Raw genomic sequence first — 16,398 nt, forward strand, 5'->3', positions numbered from 1 at the left:
ATCTGGATGATGGTGTGGTAAATTGGATTAGTAAGTATGCAGATGATACTAAGATAGGTGGGGTTGTGGATAATGAAGTAGATTTTCAAAGTCTACAGAGAGATTTATGCCGGTTGGAAGAGCGGGCTGAAAGATGGCAGATGAAGTTTAATGCTGATAAGTGTGAGGTGCTACATCTTGGCAGGACAAATCAAAATAGGACGTACATGGTAAATGGTAGGGAATTGAAGAATGCAGGTGAACAGAGGGATCTTGGAATAACTGTGCACAGTTCCCTGAAAGTGGAATCTCATGTAGATAGGGTGGTAAAGAAAGCTTTTGGTGTGCTGGCCTTTATAAATCAGAGCATTGAGTATAGAAGTTGGAATGTAATGTTAAAATTGTACAAGGCATTGGTGAGGCCAATTCTGGAGTATAGTGTACAATTTTGGTCGCCTAATTATAGGAAGGATGTCAACAAAATAGAGAGAGTACAGAGGAGATTTACTAGAATGTTGCCTGGGTTTCAGCAACTAAGTTACAGAGAAAGGTTGAACAAGTTAGGGCTTTATTCTTTGGAGCGCAGAAGGTTAAGGGGGGACTTGATAGAGGTCTTTAAAATGATGAGAGGGATAGACAGAGTTGACGTGGATAAGCTTTTCCCACTGAGAGTAGGGAAGTTTCAAACAAGGGGACATGACTTGAGAATTAAGGGACAGAAGTTTAGGGGTAACATGAGGGGGAACTTCTTTACTCAGAGAGTGGTGGCTGTGTGGAATGAGCTTCCAGTGAAGGTGGTGGAGGCAGGTTCGTTTTTATAATTTAAAAATAAATTGGATAGTTATATGGACGGGAAAGGAATGGAGGGTTATGGTCTGAGCGCAGGTATATGGGACTATACAATACAAAACAATACAATTCAATTTATTGTCATTTGGACCCCTTGAGGTCCACACGAAATGTCGTTTCTGCAGCCATACATTACAAAACAAAAAGACCCGAGACACAACACAGTTTACACAAACATCCATCACATCGTTGTGATGGAAGACAAAAATAAACTTATCTCTCCACTGCACTCTCCCCCCCGATGTCAGAGTCAGAGTCAAAGTCAAAGCCCCCGGCTGGCGATGGCGATTGTCCCGCGGCCATTAAAGCCACGCCGGGTGATGCAAGGTCGCGCACCGGGTCTTGGTGTTAGAGCCCCCGGCATGCGCTCGCAAAGTCCCGCGGCCATTCCAAGCCGCGCAGGGCGGTGCTGTAAGGCCCCGCTCAGGTACTCTTCAACCCCGCAACTTGGGCGGGAGAAATCGCCATTGCGGAAGCCCCGAAAAGCGGTCTCCCAGCAGGGACCCGCGGGCTCCCGGTGCCGCCGTCCGCCAAACCCGCAGTTGCAGCCTCCGAAACTCCGGAGGTCGGGTGGCAGCAGCGCTCCACCACAGCTCCACCCGCTCCGGACTCGGCCAGCCCCGTGACGGTGAGTAGTCGCCAGCTTCGCAGCTGGAACCACAGGTCGTTCCTGTTGGAGGCCGCTCCACGTTGCAACCCCAACGACAACGGAGACCCGACAAAGAAAAGGTCGGGTCTCCCGTGCAGGGGAAAGATTTTAAAGTTACCCCCTCCCTCCCACACACATACCCCAACAAAAAAAATAACAAAAACTACATAAAAACTAGACAAAAAATAATAAAACACAGACGGACTGCAGAGGCCGCTGCTGACGAGAGACGCGCCGCCCACCGAATGTGGGCGATATACTAGGGGAGAATACGTGATCGGCACGGACTAGAAGGGTCGAGATGGCCTGTTTCAGTGCTGTAATTGTTATATGGTTATATGGTTATATAAGTTACTGAAGGAAGTAAAGAAAGGAAATAAGACCCTAGAAAGAAAAGAAAAAAAAGGAAAAACAATCGCTCTATTGTAACACAAAACTCCGCAAAAAAGGATATACCAACCATGTTTTTTAAAAAAAAGTTTATTTTATACCCCCCGTTACCAGATCCTGGTACCATTTATATTTTAAATTACTATTGCACCTTATGCTTGTAATAGTTCCATAAATGCAGACCACGTCTTTTGGAAGTGGTCTGCTTTGCCTGCTAGGAGGAGTCTCATCTCTTCCAAGTGTAGTGTTTCGAACATGTTTGAAATTTTTATTGTTGGTTTTGGAGCATTTTTCCAAAATTTGAGCATAAGCTTTTTTCCCCATTATTAGCCCGTAATTAAGTAAGTTCTTTTGAAACACGTTTAATTCGGGGATACCTTCCGATATTCCAAAAATTATCCATTCTGCTTTTGGTACAAGTTTTATTTTAAATAATTTTGTGAAGATTTCAAATATTTAGTTCCAGAATTTTTGGATTTTTATACAAAAAACAAAAGAATGCGCTATGTTAGCTTCTTGTGACTGACATTTATCACAAATGGGTGAGACATTGGGGAAAAGTTTATTTATTTTAGTTTTTGAATAATATAGTCTATGTAATGTTTTATATTGAATTAGAGTATGTCGTACGTTGATCGAGCATTTATGCACATATAGTAAGTATTTATCCCAGCTCTCTTTTGAAATTTTTATAGCTAGTTCTTGTTCCCAGTCTCTTCTAATACCATCGGTTGTAGGTATTTCTATATTTAAAATAATGTTGTATAAGTATGATATTAGATTTGCTGATTCAGCCTTTGTCTTCATGGCTTCATCCAATAACTGGGGGCATGTTATGATAGTCTTTTGTGTATTTTTTCAGATAGTGACGGATTTGAAGATATTTAAAATATTGATTACTTTTCAAATTATATTTCAGTTGTAATTGTTGAAACGATAATAATTTTCCTAATTCATACAAGTCTCCGAGCGTTTTGATTCCCATTCTTTCCCATTGTGTAAATGATTTATCTATAATTGAAGGTTTAAACGACGGGTTATTGACTATTGGCATTAAAAGAGAGAGATTTCTTAATTTTAGATTCTGTTTAATTTGTTTCCAAGTTATAATTGTGCTATGTATCATTGGATTTTTATTATAATTTTTGTTATTCAGATTCATTGGTGAGAGGAGAGTCGCTCCTGTATTACACGGAGAGCAGTCCTCTCTCTCCATTACAATCCAGTCCACCTGCTGGGCAGAGTTGTCCAGCAGGTGAATCATATTTTTAATATTTACTGCCCAATTATAGTACATAAAGTTAGGGAGCGCTAGACCACCCATCTCTTTTGGTTTACTAAGGTGTGCTCTTTGTATTCTGTGGGATTTATAATCCCATATAAAATTTGTAATGTCTGAGTCTAGTTTTTTGAAAAACGTTTTTGGAAGATATATTGGAATTGATTGAAATAAATATAGGATTTGTGGTAAAAAAGATCATTTTTATAGCATTTATTCGACCTATTAAAGACATCGGGAGCGTTTTCCAGAATTTGATTAGATTATTTAGTTTCTTAAGTAAGGGGCTATAATTGGCGTTAAACATAGCGTGATAGTTTCTAGTGATTTGTTACTTGTGTGCGGAGCACCCAGGCAAATTCCTTGTATGTGAATACTTGGCCAATAAACTTACTTACTTACTTTATAAGACATTTGGAACAGGTATGTAGATAGGAAGAGGAACATGGGTCAAACGTGGAAGTGGGATTAGTGTAGATGAGGCAACGTGGTTAGCATGGGCAGAAGGGCCTAGTTCAGTACTGTATAACTTATTACCATGCCTTGATTAGGTGCTGATGGCTACAAGGAGAGACTCTGGACCACTGGAGGTTACGGGGTAGATCTGATAAAAGTATATAAAATTACAAGGCATACATAGAGTAGACAAATTAAACCTTTTTCCCCAAGATGGAAATTAAAAATACTAGAGGGTCATGTGATCCAAGTAGAATTAGGCCATTCGGCCCATCAAGTCTACTGTGCCATTCAATCCTGGCAGATCTACTCTATCTCTCCCTCCGAACCCCATTCTCCTGCCTTCTACCCACAACCCTTGACACCCGTACTAATCAAGAATCTATCTATGTCTGCCATAAAAATATCCAGTGACGGCCTCTACAGCTTTCTGTGGCAATGAGTTCCACAGATTCACCACCCTCTGACCAAGACATTTCTCCTTCCTAAAAGAACGTCCTTTAATTCTGTGACTATGACCTCTGGTGGTAGACTCTCCCACTAGTGGAAACATCCTCTCCACATCCACTCTATCCAAGCCTTTCACTATTCTGTATGCCTCAATGAGGTTCCCCATCATTCTTCTAAACTCCAGCGAATACAGGCCCAGTGCCGACAAACGCTCATTCCTGGGATCATTCTTGTAAACCTCTTCTGGCCCCCTCCAGAGCCAGTACATAATTGCTCTGGGGGGGGGGGGGGGTGGGGTTAAAACGCGTTTTTTCCCGACCTGGTCCTGGATTATATTCTGTTGGAGTGCAAGATGTTGCTAAAGAATCGTTCCGACGGCCGTTCTGTGTGGGTTTTTTTAATTTGCCCGAAAGTTAATTGCTGTAGTGATTTTAAAATCAGCTTCTGAAGCCGTCAATGCTGACAACGGGAACGGATTTTATGTAGGGGACAAGTAAAAGAAAGTAGTTTATTTTTATGTATAAAAGTTTCTTAAGATGCATTTAATTCACATTTTAAGTTGCGAAACGGTGATTTTCCCCCCCGAAGAACCGGCAGTGTATTTGCTGCCGATAAGGGGACTAAAATCACCGCAACCTCAACGTTCCAAATGGTCACATTCCAGAAAATCCCACAGGCAAGTTGCCATTAATTTACAGGTATTAAACATTAAATTCCTTCCATTTGGCCTATAAACTCATGACAATGAGATTTAAAAATTATGTTATATTCTGAATTCTTGTGTGACTGTTATTTGGACACTTAGGCTATTTAAAAATGTTTATCTATTTTTACGAAATGGATAGATGTTTAGATCTAGCAATTGAATTTTGTAATTAGCTACAATTAGGTAACTAACTAATTAAATGCTTTAATTTCATGTCATCTAAGTAAGATTGTTTTATATTTGTTTCAGAATGCTTCAATCTATAATAACTGAAAATTTCTTTCAGTTCTCTTAAATTTTAAGAAAGTTATGGGCTTTTAAATGTTCTCGATCACAGCTTTTGTGTTAAGTCAATGAAAAAGCAATAGGGAACAATAGGATGCCAATTTCCGAGTATGAAAATGGCCATAACATTTTTAATACTGAAGATATGAAAGTGGATTAGGTGTCAAATTAAACTTATTTTTATGCTTTATCTGATGGGATAAATTAAAGACTTGATTTTTTAAATCTCAAAATTTTGTAACATTGCTAGATATGGGGCCCAAAATTGCTTACAATATTCCAAAAGTGGCCTTACCGACGTCTTATAGAGCCTCAACATTACATCCCTGTTTTTGTATGTAAGCCTTTCTTGACTACCGGTTGGAGTTGCAGATGAACTTTGTGGGAATCCTGCACCAGCACTCTCCAGTCCCTTTACACCTGTGCATAGCTTTAAGGTGACAGGGGCAAAGGTTAATGATGTGCAGGGCAGGTTTGTTCTACAGAAAGTTATGGCGCCTGGAGTGGTGGTTGAGACAGATTCTGATTGTGGCATTTAAGAGACGTTCACACAGTGACACGGGGATACAGGGAATGGATGGACACAGATTATGTGGAGGTAGTTAAGAGTTGGTCTTGGCAATCATGTCCAGCACAGGACTTATGGGCTGAAAGTCCACTTCCTCCGGTGTTCTCTATATCTTCCCTCACACTGTCGTGAGGCTCACCGACTCTTCCCTTCATCCATTTGAAAGAATCAATTTATCTTTATTTTCAGCACACCATTCCCATCAAAATTCAGCAGCTGCAGCCGGACCGATATGATGAAAAGCCTGCAGCAGGGTGGAGGACATTGTCTCTACAACATTCCCATAATGGATAACCTGGTCGGAGGCCCAAAGTGTGGGAACATGTACTTGGAGAAGGGCGAACAGTGTGACTGTGGCAGTCCTGCGGTGGGTAGGGGCCAGCCGTGCAACTTTGGGGGGGTGGTCTGGGGAGGTGAGCGGGGTGTAAAGTGGGAGGTGTGGAAATCTGGAGATGAACAAACTGTTCTCTGTCAAAGTCCAAGTCAATTTTATTCGTCACATGCACCCGAAGCCGACACTTCTGATTTTACCTTCTCCCTCTCAAATTGCAGATTTAAACATTATATTTTACTTCGGAGTCATGTGAGTGACTACGTGAAGACCCCGTCCAGCACCATGCGCGACATAGCGTCTCACGCAGTGCACAGCGACGGACGGGAGTACGACCTCTCTCGCAACAATTTGAAAACGGACCTTCAGGTAAGCAAACTTACTCAGAGGACATAGTGTTTCTGAAACCTTGTTCTGTTTCATTTTTAAATAGGAATTGAACAGGGAAAACACCAAGGAAGGTCGTTCCCGTCGGACTGCAATGGATCAGGAGGGTTCCAGCAGTGGGGGCGACCGGCGGCACCTGAACCGCACACGCTGCGGTCCACAGCCACCGACAGCATTCCGAGCCGAGCCCAGCGCCGCTAGCATAGCTCAAACAACCGCAGCGGGCTGAATGTAAGGCACAAAGGAAGTCGGACCGGCCGGTTCACTCAGACGAGCCCGGCACGGTAGACTCACTGCCCGAGAGCAGCAAAAGGTGACCGTTTCAAGCCTGATGGACAGGCTCATGGAGCAAAATCTCCAGCGAGACTTGCTCCGGGAGCTGGAGCAAGCTTGCCAAGGGAGCACAAACACTCCCGCTCCAGTGCACTAATAGCACTGGCCATCGCATCTCCCTCAACAGAGGGGAGTGTTGGCGACCAGGACTGGGCTGGTCAAGAGCAGGGGTCACTGGCTGAAGAAACCGGGAGTATGCTTGAGGTACAGGACCAGGAAGAGCTGCTGGGTGTGGTGAACCGCTACGTGGCAACACCACGAGCGGGACGGCCGTTACAGCGTAAACTGGCGGCCAACTTGCTATCTGTCCTTTAAACCTCTCCAAGACAGGTAGTCATTGAGGCGTTGGACTTTATCACGCCTCCCCAAAATTGCATTTGCTCAATGTGCCTGCCTTTACTGGGGGTACATTGAGCAGGGTATCAAAACCCAAAAACTTAAATTGCAAAAAATGTTGATACCCCTGACGACGGCTATCACTTCATATGCTCATGCCATGGACAGGGTTGACATGCAAAAACACCCTGGCTCTACTGTGCAGCACAGTATGTGATTAACAATCTCCGGAAGGAGGTCATAAGACCTGCCCTCAACCCCAAAAATTTGCAGGGCTGTGTAGAACGCCGGCCTCAGAACCACATATCCTGCCATTTGGCAAAGAATGACCAAAACAAGCCTAAAATCTGGACGAAGAATCCAAGGCATTTGGCCTCATGAGGGCAGGACCTGGAATGAGCAAACCACGCAAACCCAGACGGCAGTACCTCTACGCATCCACCAGTAGGCGTCTACTTCATGGTACTGGTGAAAGCTCGGGGCCCGCATACCATCCCCGCAAGTCTTTCGGGACAGGGCCCAGAGCGGGCCCCATGGAAAATGCGCCACCCCCCAACAGCACCCCCACGACAGACAAGGAACCAGAAACCGAAGAAATGAACACACCACCAAACAACAGTGAAGGTAGGTGGGTCTGGTTCCTACCATCACATAAAATGTGGGGGGATTGTGCTAACAGGGGGGAGACTGCATCTGTTTTGGAAGCATGAAGAACTATCACACTTGGTAGTTATATACCAAAAAGTATTCAAGGATAAAAATTGAATTCATTAAAAAAAAACTTGCCACCAGTTCAGCATGCACCCCAAAGGGGTTTTACCCTCTCACTAAAACGAAAACATGAGGGACAAGCTGAACTGGAGAAGTTACATACAAAGGGATCATAGAGAAATCTAAACATGAACCTTTGGAATTCATATTAAATTTACTAAAACCAAAAAAGATGGTGAATGTCGCATCATCATTGACTTAACCTCATTGAATACTTTCGTCAGGTATACACACTTTAATGGAAAACATTTGTAACTGCCAAACAATGGGTTTCCTAAGGATACTTTATGGCAGGCATCGACTTAAAAGATGCATACTATTCAGTACCCATTCATAAAGATCATCGTAGATACCTATAAATTTACCTGGATGGGGTTACTATGGCAGTACAAATTATTGACTAATGGTCTAATATGAGCCAAAACTGTTTACCGAGATATTAAAACCAGCCCTGACACTATTAAGGAAACATATTGTCATTGGCATATCTCGATGATATTTTAATAATAGACAAAACCATGGAATTAGCTAATTCAGCAGCATTAGCCACTAAAACCTTATTTAACCTTGGGCTTTGTCATACATTCAGATAAATCTACGTTGACACCATCCACAACTATGGACTATCTAGTATTCACAATTAACTCAGTCCACATGTCTATAATGTTGCCAAAAGAAAAGTCAGCAGAATTGGCACAAACCTGTAACAAATTAATGGTTAACAATCAACCAACCATTCGACAAGTGGCAAGAGTAATTGGGAAATTAGTAGCAGCATTACCAGCTACCTAGCTTGGACCTTTGCATTAGAGCAAAGGTGCGAGCGTTTTAAACAACATACAGGTCACTTTGACTGAACCATGAAATTGCCTATCTTCAGACTTATAATGATGGAAAGTGAACATTTGGCATAGTTCCAGTCCCATCATTTATCAATAACCCATATCCAGAACAGGGGGTAGATGAACTAATCTAGAATCATCACTACTACAGACACTGGACATAAAACCTAGTTGGAAATGTTGGGTGCGTTCTATGGGTTAAAAGCATATTGTTCAAATGTGCACCATTTGCATGTTCGTTTACAAATTGACAATACCACAGTGGTGGCCTATATTGACCATATGGGCGGGATAAAATCGATATCATGTGATAATTTGATCAACACAATCTGGTAATGGTGTGTCGACAAACATATTTGCCTATCAGCAACTTACCTACCAGGTAAGCTAAATACATGTTAAACGCCAAAGTATTTTCTGAAATTACAAAGCAATATGGAACACCAGATATCGATTTCTTTGCATCCTGACTGAATCACCACGTACCGATGTATGTCGCTTGGGAACCATTCCTTGAGGCAGCAGCGATGGATACATTCTCGCTGAACTGGGGGGAACTAATCTCTATGTTTTCCCCCCTTTTCTGCCTCATCAGTCAGGTACTACGCAAAATACAGATGAACTTTGCTTCGGGCTTTTGGTAGTACCCGACTGGCCTACACAGCCATGGTTCCCAGTGGTCCTTGACAGGGTCATTGAAACCCATGACCATTCCCAGCAGACCAGATCTACTGATCCACCCTGTATCAGGTGAAAGTCACCAATGCCATGATCAGAATAAGCCTACTGGGTTGCAGATTCCAAAAAGACCTTTTGATGGACCAGGGATTGTCAAATAGGACCATGGACACGATGACAGCATCTCACCGACTTCCACCAAGAAACAATATCTCTCCAGTGTAAGAAAATGGGAAACATACTGCTCGAGAACAGGGACAACCTACTAATCAACCACCATATCTATGTACCGGAGTTCCTGCCCAGCCTTCACCACAATGAAGGTCTGAGCTATAGCACTATCAAATGTACTAGAAGTGCACTGTCAGTCTATCTAAGACAGGCACCAGGGAAACAGGCCATAGGGTCTCATCCACTGGTGGCCAAATTAATGAGAGGTACCTTCAATTCAAAACCCCCTAGACCTAGATATACCAAGATCTGGGATGTCAGCGTTGGCCTGACATACCTAAGGGATGGCCACCAGCCAGATCCCTCACTCTGGAAACAGCTACCCTGTATATGGCCATGCTGATGGCTTAATCTCAGCATTAGGGTCCAGTTCTTTTACCTACTCAGACTGGACAATATGGTCGTAACATCAGACCAAATAACATTCACCATTCAGGAGCTGGTAAAACAGAGTAGACCAGGAACTTCAGGACTCATTATGGAATTCCCACCTGACCCCCGTTTATGTGTCATGACTCACCTTCTACTATATATCAACACAACCTAAAATTCCAGAGGGAGACAAAAAGCACGATGGGTCAGCCACAAAAAAGCCACATGGTCGGGTATCGAGTCAAACCATCTCTAGATGGCTCAAACAGGTATTGGGAGCTGCTGGAGTGGATACCGAGATTTACACATCTCACTCCACCAGGGCAGCATCCACGTCGGCGGCTAACAGAATGGACGTGCCATTGGACCTACCCTGGTAACAACGGGGTGGTCCATGGAAAGAACTGTTCAAACATTCTACAACAAGCCATTAATAAAACCTGTTTCACTTGCAGTGAGAATTTTAGTCGCTGCAAAAAATATATAATTTAAGCCCGGGGGAGCATTAATTTCTTTGTTATTATTTTCAAATAATATCATTATTGTTTTACAAACAGATTCATGTTTGATTACGATAACATACTTCCTCCCTTGGATTACTTCGGCAGCGAGTGAAGTATGGACTGTTACACGGTTTGAAATCACAGAGCTTTAAAATCTTCACGTAGTCACTCACGTGACTCCGAAGTAAAATAGTAAGATTAAACGAGAACTTACCAGTTTGAAGTTTGATCTGTATTTTACGAGGAGTTACGATGAGGGATTACGTGCCCTCCGCTCCCACCCTCAATTATAGAGATCAACTGCTATCTTAGTTCTCCTTATCTTTACTATGTATATTTCAATTATTGTATATTTCTGTGATTCCACACCACTGCTTTGAAGTATGTCGCGCACGGCGTGCTGGACGGGGTCTTCACGTAATCCCTCATCGTAACTCCTCATAAAATACAGATCAAACTTCAAACTGGTAAGTTCTCGTTTAATCTTACTATTGTGGTCACTACCTCCTAAAGGCTCCCTTACCTCGAGTTCCCTTATCAAATCCAGTTCATTCCACAACACTAAATCCAGAATTGCCTTCTCCCTGGTAGGCTCCGGTACAATCTGCTCTAAGAATCCATCATGGAGGCACTCTACAAACTCCCTTTCTTGGGGTCCAGTACCAACCCGATTTTCCCAATCTACCTGCACGTTGAAATCTCCCATAATCACAGTGGCATTACATTTGCGACATTATAATTTTAACTCTTGATTCAACTATATCCAGGCTACTGTTTGGAGGCCTGTAGATAACTCCCATTAGGGTCTTTTTACCCTTACAATTCCTAATTTCTATCCATACTAACTCCACATCTCCTTATTCTATGTCACCCCTTGAAAGGACTGAATTTCATTCATTACCAACAGAGCTACCCCAAAGTCAGTCATTTTATTCATCACATGCACCTGAAAGTGCAGTGAAATGGATTTGCCAGCAGCGATATACTTAAAAAGAAAACACAACACACAAAAATGTAACACAAATTTTAACAGCATTCTTCACTGTGGTGGAAGGCAACAAAGTTCAGCCAGTCCTCTTCCTTGTTCACCCGTGGTCGGGCCACAAATCAGTCGGGGCTGACTGATATGATGGAGTCCACAAGCAGGTGGCAGACCGACTCTGGCAACTCTTCCACAGAATACACTGGGTTGGGGGGAGCAACTACAGACATTGCTCAAAGGGAGGTGCCCACAGACGCTTTATCAATTGAATTAATTTAAATTGAATTTAAAAATAACATTTAAAAGATATTTGGATATATGCATGGGTAGGAAATGTCCAGAGGAATATGACTCAAACGTAGGCAAACCGTACGCCTTCCTGATATTTGTTTTTCCCATGATCGGAAAAATATTCCGTTTGTTTATCCTGCCTATGGCTCATAATTTTATCAGGTTCCCCCTCAACTTCCAACGTTCCAGAGTAAACAGGCAGACTCTCTACAGCCGTTACAGGCGTAGGGGGGGGTGGTGGGTGCACTGAGAACCAATGGGGACCTGGCGTGGGGGGGGGGGGGGTGCTGAGAAATAAGGGGACCCTGCGGGGGGGGGGGGCACTGAGAACCAAGGGGGACCTGCCGTGGGGGGGGAGGAGTGCTGAGAAATAAGGGGACCCTGCGTGGGGGGGGGGGGTGCTGAGAACCAAGGGGAACCTGGCCTGGTGGGGGAAGGGGGCGTTGAGAACTAAGGGATACCTGGCGTGGGGGAGGGGTAAGCGCCAAGAATCAAGGGTGACCCCGCACGAAAAAAAGGGATGAGTACTTTTTGTAACTTTGTGACAACTCTCTTGTGTACTTTGTAAGCAAAAATGAAGTGGTACGCACAAGAGACAATAATAAGGTATCATTATCATCATCACCAGTTGTCCGTTATAACTGAATAGGGGTTCACATGAAACAACTACCAGACAAAGTTCATTTTAACCCCAATAATGTATTTTGTTGCTGCAAAAAATAGCAAAGGCTTTTTGTTACATTGTTTAATAGAATATGATTGCATAAGTGTCAATCAAAGCAATTGCTTGCCAATATCAGTGTCCTTCCGCAGTTTAAACAGCAGCATATGGTCTTAAAGAGGTCCGTAATAACAAGCGTAGACTGTAGGCCAGGCATCATTCTGCTAAACCTTCTCTGCCCCCTGTCCACGCAGCCACATTCATTCTATAATGGGGTGACCAGTACTTCACACAATTCTCCAAGTGTGGATTAAACAAAGTTATATAAAGCTGCATGATGACTGCAAGTTCACCAACATAATCATGGACAAATCCCACCCCAGTCACTCCCTTTTCTCACCTCTCCCATCAGGCAAGAGGTACACAAGTGTGAAAACAAACACCTCTAGATTCAGGGACCTAAACTCTAGTTTCCTCCCGGCTGTTATCAGGCAACAAAACCATCCTATAACCGAGTAGAGAGTGGTCCTGACCTCCAATCTACCTCATTGGAGACCCTCGGACTATCTTAATTGGACATTACATTGCACTAAATGTTGCAGGTGCTGGAAAAATCGAAGGTAGATAAAAAATGCTGGAGAAACACAGCAGGTGAAGCAGCATCTATAGAGCGAAGAAATAGGTAACGATTCGGGTCGAGACCCAGGATGCCTCATCCGCTGAGTTTCTCCAGCATTTTTATCTACATTGCACTAAATGTTAATCACTTTATCTGGACGGCTTGATTGTAATCATGTATAGTCTTTCCACTGACTGGATATCACGCAACAAAAAGCTTTTCACTGTACCTCTGTATACGTGAGAATAAACTAAACGATCTCGTACAGTCAATGCCCCAAGCAAGCCATGAAGGCGAGCATACCACATGCTTCTTTACCACTCCATCAACATGTTGCCGTTAATCTGCTTTCAGTAATGACTCATGTTGTGGGGAACTCCTGAGCAATCTCCTCACTATGTGTTGATATATGTCACCTCAGTAACGGTACTTCCTGTATGTTTAATGTTTTTCCACAGCAATGTAAGGACCCCTGCTGTAATCCGTCATCTTGTAAACTCAAGCGTGGAGCAAAATGTTCATCTCTTGGTCCATGCTGCAAGAATTGCAAAGTAAGGGCTTCGATGGTATGCAGATGAGGTCTGAACACAAACAAGGTCTTGGGGAGATAGGTGATCTCATGATTTAAACACGTTAGTTTCCATTTCAGCAGAAGAGGTAAAAGGCCTGTCCCACTGTACGAGCTAATTCAAGAGTTCTCCTGAGTTTCTCCTGATTCGAACTCGGAGAATTACGGTAATGGCCGCTCGCAGGTACTCAGGGATCTCGTGCCTTCACAAGCTTACAGCGTTTCCCGAGTACCTCCGTTAGCGTTACAAGCCACTAAGAGTCATCTCGAGTCCGACGTACCTGCTACGTATATTCTACGTGCTTACCACGAGTTAGATTTTTTTTTTAACCTCGGGAGAGCTCTTGAATTACCTCTTTCAGTGGGACAGGCCCTTAAGGGTTTATTTTCACAGCCGTGTGGATGACTTCCACGCAACGACATGTGGCTGATTTGACCACACAGTGACACTATGGGCCTGAAGCCTCTTTTACTTTGCATGACAGGAATCCTTTGGTGAGCAGGCACATTATCCCTGAGATTGTAGTCACACTCAGTGGCCCAACTCATACACGCCAACAAAGATGTCCATCTGCATTAGTCCCAGTTTGTACTTTTCTATCCATGTACCTATCCAAATACCTTTTAAATATTGTCATTGGACCTTCCTCCACCACGTCCCCAGGCAATTGTTTCCACATACCCACCAATCTAATGATTGCATGAAATCCAGGGTGAGCTGGCCAGTTGGATTCAACATTATAACCATATAACAATTACAGCACGGAAACAGGCCATATCGACCCTTCTAGTCCGTGCCGAACACGTATTCTCCCCTAGTCCCATCTACCTACGCTCAGACCATAACCCTCCATTCCTTCCCGTCCATATAACTATCCAATTTATTTTTAAATTATAAAATCGAACCTGCCTCCACCACCTTCACTGGAAGCTCATTCCACACAGCTACCACTCTCTGAGTAAAGAAGTTCCCCCTCATGTTACCCCTAAACTTCTGTCCCTTAATTCTCAAATCATGTCCCCTTGTTTGAATCTTCCCTACTCTCAGTGGGAAAAGCTTATCCACGTCAACTCTGTCTATCCCTCTCATCATTTTAAATACCTCTATCAAGTCCCCCCTTAACCTTCTGCGCTCCAAAGAATAAAGCCCTAATCTGTTCAACTTTTCTCTGTAACTTAGTTGCTGAAACACAGGCAACATTCTAGTAAATCTCCTCTGTACTCTCTCTATTTTGTTGACATCCTTCCTATAATTAGGCGACCAAAATTGTACACCATACTCCAGAATTGGCCTCACCAATGCCTTGTACAATTTTAACATTACATCCCAACTTCTATACTCAATGCTCTGATTTATAAAGGCCAGCACACCAAAAGCTTTCTTTACCACCCTATCTACATGAGATTCCACTTTCAGGGAACTGTGCACAGTTATTCCCAGATCCCTTTGTTCAACTGCATTCTTCAATTCCCTACCGTTTACCATGTACGTCCTATTTTGATTTGTCCTGCCAAGATGCAGCACCTCACATTTATCAGCATTAAACTCCATCTGCCATCTTTCAGCCCACTCTTCCAACTGGCATAAATCTCTCTGAAGACTTTGAAAATCTACTTCATTATCCACAACCCCACCTATCTTAGTATCATCTGCATACTTACTAATCCAATTTACCACCCCATCATCCAGATCATTGATGTACATGACAAAGAACAGTGGACCCAACACAGATCCCTGTGGCACCCCACTAGTCACTGGCCTCCAACCTGACAAACAACCATCCACCATTACTCTCTGGCATCTCCCATTCAGCAACTGTTGAATCCATCTTGCTATTCCACCATTAATACCCAACAATTGAACCTTCTTAACCAACCTTCCGTGAGGAACCTTGTCAAAGGCCTTACTGAAGTCCATATATACAACATCCACTGCTTTACCCTCATCAATTTCCCGAGTAACCTCTTCAAAAAATTCAAGAAGATTAGTCAAACATGACCTTCCAGGCACAAATCCATGTTGACTGTTCCTAATCAGACCCTGTTTACCAGATGCTTATATATATTATCTCTAAGTACCCTTTCCATTAATTTTCCCACCACTGACGTCAAACTAACAGGTCTATAATTGCTAGGTTTACTCTTAGACCCCTTTATAAACAATGGAACAACATGCGCAGTACGCCAATCCTCCGGCACTATAGCCGTTTCTAATGACATTTGAAATATTTCTGTCATAGCCCCTGCTATTTCTACACTAACTTCCCTCAATGTCCTAGGGAATATCCTGTCTGGACCTGGAGATTTATTCACTTTTATATTTCTCGAAAGTGTCAGTACTTCGACTTGAGGAAGGAGACAAGGAGTAGTTGTGGAGGGGTTGGTTTTGCTGATTGGAGGTCTGTTAACAATAGAGTTAACATAGAAACAGAAAAATTGGTGCAGGAGGAGGACATTCGCCTCTTCGAGCCAGCACCGCCATTCATTACGATCATGGTTGATCGTCCACAATCTCCTAATCTGAGGAAAGACATTCTTGCCATAGAGGGAGTACAGAGAAGGTTCACCAGACTGATTCCTGGGATGTCAGGACTTTCATATGAAGAAAGACTCGATAGACTCGGCTTGTACTCGCTAGAATTTAGAAGATTGAGTGGGGTTTCTTATAGAAACTTACAAAATTCTTAAGGGGTTGGACAGGCTAGATGCAGGAAGATTGTTCCCGATGTTGGGGAAGTCCAGAACAAGGGGTCACAGTTTAAGGATAAGGGGGAAATCTTTTGTGAACACAAAGTTGTTAAAAAGGCAAGGCAAACAATTGAGCAGCAGCCACCCATCAACCAAAATTCATTTTGTGAACACAAACTTGTTAAATAGGCGAG

General features: G+C 43.1%; 1 protein-coding gene across 1 annotated transcript in view; it reads left to right on the forward strand.

Annotated features, from left to right (window-relative positions):
* The window catches only part of LOC116989093 (disintegrin and metalloproteinase domain-containing protein 12-like), a 66,801-nt gene that overhangs the window by 22,270 nt on the left and 28,133 nt on the right, over positions 1-16,398 (forward strand). Inside the window, exons 7-8 of the mRNA XM_033046303.1 lie at positions 5,801-5,978; positions 13,407-13,499. Of these exons, the coding sequence (XP_032902194.1) occupies positions 5,801-5,978; positions 13,407-13,499 (271 nt within the window). The remainder of the gene's footprint in view (positions 1-5,800; positions 5,979-13,406; positions 13,500-16,398) is intronic.

This window comes from Amblyraja radiata, chromosome 1, assembly GCF_010909765.2.
Source record: "Amblyraja radiata isolate CabotCenter1 chromosome 1, sAmbRad1.1.pri, whole genome shotgun sequence".
Classification (NCBI taxonomy): domain Eukaryota; kingdom Metazoa; phylum Chordata; class Chondrichthyes; order Rajiformes; family Rajidae; genus Amblyraja; species Amblyraja radiata.